Source organism: Castor canadensis, chromosome 2 (genome assembly GCF_047511655.1).
Source record: "Castor canadensis chromosome 2, mCasCan1.hap1v2, whole genome shotgun sequence".
In the NCBI taxonomy this organism is placed as follows: Eukaryota; Metazoa; Chordata; class Mammalia; order Rodentia; family Castoridae; genus Castor; species Castor canadensis.
The window spans coordinates 36043941-36049940 of record NC_133387.1 but is presented as its reverse complement, the minus strand read 5'-3'; the positions used below and the strand labels follow the sequence as shown (position 1 = coordinate 36049940).

The window sequence follows — 6000 nt, the reverse complement described above, 5'->3', positions numbered from 1 at the left end:
GCTCTCAACTAGGCAATTTTTTACATCCAGATATTTGGCAATCTCTGGAGACAGTATTGTCTGTCACAACTTGAGGAGAAAGAAGTGGTACTAGTAGCACTCTTTGGGTGCTAAACATCCCATATTGCCCAGGATATCCCCCAACCCATCAAAGAATCATTCAACCCCGAATGTCAATAGTACTGAGGTCAAGGGAACTGTTTTAAATCATTCATTAATCCTATTTGGTGGGATTACTAACTTTATTTTCAGGAAAGGGAAACTGAGACTCCAAAAGGTTAAATAACTTATCTGAGATCACATAGTAAGTGTGTGTAAGTAAGTAGTGTGCCAGGATTGAAAACCTAGCTCTTTATTGCCTTAAAGCCCAAGCTCTCTCCAAATATTTTGCTACCATGTCCAGAGAACTCGATGACCATGAGGAGACTCTGAGTTTTGAAGGGTGGAAATACTGCCTTATTCTGTATATCTGCCCTACACTGGGCTCTCACTTGCTGAAAGATTGATAGCAAGTGTTCATCTCTTGGGCATCTTCAACTATTGTATCAGTAACCCCAAGAGAGAATGGCTGCCTGATTTTTTTTTTATGCTTCTTATTAAATAAAGTGTGAGTTAAAAAGGAAAAAGAAGACATTAATTTCGCTTCCAAGGTGGTTGTGGGGAATGAGTTATACAGGTATACAAATCGAAGTGTGTGTGTGTGTGTGTGTGTGTGTGTGTGTGTGTGTTGTGTGTTTATAAACAGAATTGTCAGGCCAAATACAATGTTGAGCGACGTAAAAATAGATGATCAACTGACTTAATAACATGCCAGGTTACCTCTTTCTTTCTGGTCCTGAAACAAGTTTGTAGGACTGTGACACACATTTGCATCCTGGGTTATCATTGTGGCACATTGTGGAAGTGCCACAGTGCTGCTACCCTCTACCTTACACATGGCCTAGGCACATGAAGCTGACAAGGAGTACACTCATGATTGCTACTACTTATCTATATTAAAGTTCCCTCAGGAAAGATTCTGAGTAACACACTCAAGTGCAGCTGAACATGATGGATAAGTAAAGTGTAGTGAGTGTTCACTCTCATGATCTCTAATGGGGAGACTTCAGCCATTGTTTGGCTGGGTAACATATGGCAGGAAGGTTCTTGCTCATTATTTGCTCATATATGGAGATTGTTTGTAGGAAGCACCTGGCACACTGCTGAGCACATAGTAGATGCTAAATAAATGTCGGCTTCTTTTTCTCCTCTTCCTCCTTTCTTGTACTCCTTCCTCTCTCTCCTTCTCTTCCTCCACCTCCTCATTTTACTTCTTTTTAATATGTCATTAAAATGACACCACACAAGTGGCCACTCACTCTTTTATATTATGGTCAGTTTTTCCTAAAACATTAGGAAATTCTATAGAAGGACATATAGTCATTAAGTGCTTGAGCTCAGGCAACAGAACGTTTAGGTTCAAATCTCAGTTCTTCTGTTTTTATTATTATTATTATTATTATTATTATTATTATTATTATTACCGTGCTGGGATAGAAATCAGGGCCTTGCATAAGCTAGGCAGGTACTCTGCCACCTAGTTTCATCCCAATCCACCTCTGTTATTATTAACCATGCCACTTGCTTGGGAAAATTAATAAAATTTTTGTACCTCAAGTCATTCCTCTGTAGTAGATGGATAATGGAGTTACCTAGTTCATGGAAATGTTACAGGGGTTAAAAGACACAAATCATGCTATATATTTGTCATTGTGTGCATTCTATATGGCAAATGCCCACCATGTAAGCCATTATAATGTTGTTATAAAGTAATACATGCTGGCATTTGAGTAGCTTGTAGAGAAGAGTTTCAGTGTTTCCTCCACCCTCACTCTGGCCTGTTGATTTCCTTTGAGACTCATGTTTAGGGTTTCAATGGTGACCTTCAGCTATATTTGAATACTTTTTGGTGCATATATTTGCTTTCCCACATTAGGTATGTATCTAAATGAATATCACATCCCAATTAGTTGATCTGAATATGTCTACTAATAATGTTAAAGTGAATGATGAAGTCCTACTTCTGCTAAAACAAATTTGGCCTATGATGTTTTAGGATAAAAATCCTATACACATGTGAGTGTACACTATTAAGATAGAATATGACACATATATCATTTATTAAAAATAAACTCTAGTGGCTAGTTGGTTTGTAGATTTCAACTTTCCTGTCTCATTGTTAGACAGGTGTGGAAGTAGTGATTTCATGAAATTAATGTTAGGAGAAAGACTGGGCTGGCGGAAGTGACAGTATGTAAATACATGACGGATGATTTGATTGGAAGTAATATTACTGTAGGGAGTGGTGGTTTGTTATTAGATCTGAGTGTGAGTCTAAGCTCTACCGTGGCAAGCACTTATTTGCCTGTTTCAACTGAAAACTGGGGATAATAATATATATTTAACATTGTTGTCATAAGGTTTATATGAATGATGCCTGGCAAATAGTAAGAATTCAAGTCAGTATTTTGCTGATGCTTTCCAGAGGAAGGAGATTAATTGCCAAATATTTGGGGGTCTCCTTGAGTCAGAGCTATCCCTTGGTCAGCTTCTATGACCTTTGGAACTTTAATTTCTTTATTGGCATATGATCATTGATAACAAAGAGGAACTGATTACAGACTCATTTCAAAATATGTGTATTATATTTGATAGGTCACACTAGCAGGTACAAAGCAAACAACGGAGTAGGGGGAGGGAGTGAATGGAGGGAGTTCAATCACATCCCTGGGAAAAGTCAATAGTGAAGATGGAGACTCGATTTTTGTCATACTGGAGAGAGAGGAAAATGTTGGTACAGGATTTGAAGCAATGGATCATGAGTTAGAAACATTGAAGTCTTTTTCTGTTCTCTAACTTTATGCAATTTAGCTAATCTCTTTGTTCTTTTTCTATTAAATTTAGGATAAAATCTTAAAAAATGCTCGTAAAAACCCAGTTTAAGATAAGAAAAAAGTGACATTGACATGCAAGGCAGAGCTATAAAAACCTGCTGACCACATTCATTAACTTAAATGCATTTTCCTGTCTTTGTAGCATTGTGTTTTATTTGTATTGTATTTGGGTGACCACAAGTGAACAATAAAATAATTCACAAGCTGTTTAGGCAATAATCAGGTCAATTATTTTATTTTTGTTTTAATTTTTCAATTCAAACCCAATGTGCAGTGCTTTTGCACAATAGGGTTCAGGAGGTAAAGACTTGGCACTTTACACACAGTCCTCACACTAAAACCTTGGAAGGAAGGAAAGCGCCCATGCCTGGGAAAGGCGAAATGCTCTCGGACAGTGCAAGACAGGTTTTGTTTTGTTTTGTTTTTCTGAGCCCGGTCAAAGTGAATACCATGCTACCTTCGCTTCAAAGACTCTTTGGATTCCTTTCAGTGTATTAGCCAAGATGTTTTGCTGAGCAAGACTAGAAAATCCATAGGAGGGCGGGTTAGTTTACATACTGTCTACTTGTCATTATCTGTAAGACATACACACAAAGCCTCCTAAAACACACAAGCTGAATTGAAATACTTACAATAAGCAAATCCTGGGCGGGAAAAGGGCAAAACTCTATCTGCTCTTTCCTCCTTGCAGGATTTAAATGTATGTGTCACGTAAGATGTCTGTGCCACACTCCGAGCTCACCTATGCCTGAAATGGCACAAAGCTTGACTCTTCCCTCTGACTCTCAAAGGCATATCAGACCCTGCCGCAGACCTGCCCAGCTTTCCACCGCTGTATTTTGCAACTCGAGAGACATTTTCGTTCCCTTTACAAAATGCACCTTGCAAACGTCACGCAAACCCGAGAAGGCGGAGGAGGGCTCAGGGACGCTGGCGGCTGCGGGTCCTGGGTCTTGCGGAATGAGTCCCCGGGGCGGGTCGGCTCCAGCCGGTGGCTCCAGTCGCCAAGCGTCGCGGATGGGACCTGGAGAGCGGCTGCGAGGGTCCTCGCCTGCGGGCGGGACGGGCTGGGTGGCAGAGACGCCGAGCTGCGGCAGCTGGCGAGGGAGGGAGGTGGGTGTCGGAGTCGGGGAAGGGAGGCGCGGGAGGCGAGGAGGAAGGGGCGGGCGGGGAGCGGGCGGGGTGCGCGCCGGCGGAGAGGACGCGGAGCAAATGCGGAGCCGGCGGGGCAGCGCTGGCCTTTTAACCTGGGCAGCGGAGGCGGGGGAAGAAGCCCAAAGAACTGGGAGGCGTGTGGGACAGGGGTGGGTGGGGGGAGTCGGGAGCATGTGACATCACGGCAGGTCAGAGAAAAAGGGGTGAGCGGCAGGCACCGAGAGGAGTAGGGCGTTTGACATAAGGAGCTTGCGCCCAGCCTGACCCGGCAGGGACCCCAGTGCCCAGAGAGACCATGCAGAAGTCGCCTCTGGAAAAGGCCAGCGTCATCTCCAAACTTTTTTTCAGGTGAGAGGGTGTCCAGAGGATCTTTGGAAGGTCACGTGCCCGTGGAAGAGAAGGGAGTGAATACCGACTGAGTTTTGGGGAAAGAGGAATAGGGGATTTTTTGGTTTTCTTAATGCGCTGTCATTTATTGTTTTGAAAGAAAATGTGGATTCAATGTAATAAAATGGCATTAAGAAGAGATAAAAGAATAAACAGAAGCCGGTTGTTTGGATAGAGAGAAAAATCTACTCGCAACTGAGTCAGATTCAAAATATGCAAATAGCATATTTTCATCTTAATTTCTTTTTTTTTCTGAAAAAACATAAATTATCAAGTTTTTAGTTTGGGTCTTTGTTTTCACCCCTTCACACCTGGGAAACTTGTGTTCTTGGCGCACATACAAGTGTCATACCTGGGTGTAGTAGGTGCTTAGGAAACGTTTGTTGACTGGATTTTGAAAAAAAGTATTTGGGAAGAGAAGGTGGGAATTATGTACTTAACGTTTTCATTGTTGTGATAATGAGTAAATCTAATGGTGCTTACCACAATTCCATTATTCTTAAGGAATGAAAGCAAATCTGTTGAAATATTTATCTTAAGGGAGCACAAACACTAGCAATTATGAATTTAAAAATTACCATGGAAATGTGAAGCTGTGGGTCTACATACTAAAATTCTATCCTACTGACATTTAACAAGTCGTGCTCTTATTCTACTTTGTATGTGATGAGCCATAAAAGCTTGCAAACTTCCTCTAATGAGATTTTTTTTTAAAGTAGGGTTTAAGTTCAAAGTCTTAGGCAAGTGTAATTAAATGTAGCATTTCATACTTGAAGTGTTCTGTATATTGTATCTACTTTGTTCCTATTATTACATTTGTGTGAATGAGTGAAAAGGTACAGCTCTCTCATGGGACATTTCTTGACTCATACTTCCCCAATGAATCAGCACAGGAATGTATCAGAAAAACCAATATATTATAAATATACCCATGTAGGTGTGTGTGTGTGGTCAGCTTTCATGTATCTCTAATAGTCAGTTCTCTGCATGTTTGGTAAACCTGGAACTCAGGTGCTAAGAAGAGGCCATTGGCCATGAAAGAGAGCTGTTCCCTGTGGATGGAAGAGAAGGCTTTACTCCTTGGAATTTCCTTTTGTATTGACCTTTATAGGACCTTTGGTTACTTGGTCTATAAAATTGGTTTATCTATTGATCTATTTTCCTATTACTTACAAAATCAAAATGTTAATTGGCATAAATTATAGGAGTACATTGAGGAACCTAAATGCCATGCCACTCATTCTAAAAATGCAGTTTTCAGGAGAATACATAAGGGCCTTCAAAATTGTTCACCTACCAAAGTATTTTTAAAATTTTTCTTTTAACAGATCACCTAATACATTTTAGTGTAGTTTGGAAAATACTCTTAGGTTGACTTGGAAAGGAAATTACAATGGCTACTAAATTTGTTAAGAGCATACTCATTTCTGTTCTTCAGACTATTTTGTAATAAGTTGCTCTAAGAATAGGTGTTGTTTTTTAAAAGTTAAGTTCCTACTATTTATAGAAACCGACAATCACCTAA

At 40.4% G+C, this 6000-nt stretch overlaps 1 protein-coding gene across 1 annotated transcript in view; it reads left to right on the top strand.

Annotated features, from left to right (window-relative positions):
• The first annotated feature begins 4298 nt into the window (after positions 1 to 4298).
• Cftr (CF transmembrane conductance regulator) overlaps positions 4299 to 6000 on the top strand; it is a 164279-nt gene continuing 162577 nt past the window's right edge. The window contains exon 1 of the mRNA XM_074064486.1: positions 4299 to 4436. Coding sequence (XP_073920587.1) covers positions 4384 to 4436 — 53 coding nt within the window. The 5' untranslated portion in view covers positions 4299 to 4383. The remainder of the gene's footprint in view (positions 4437 to 6000) is intronic.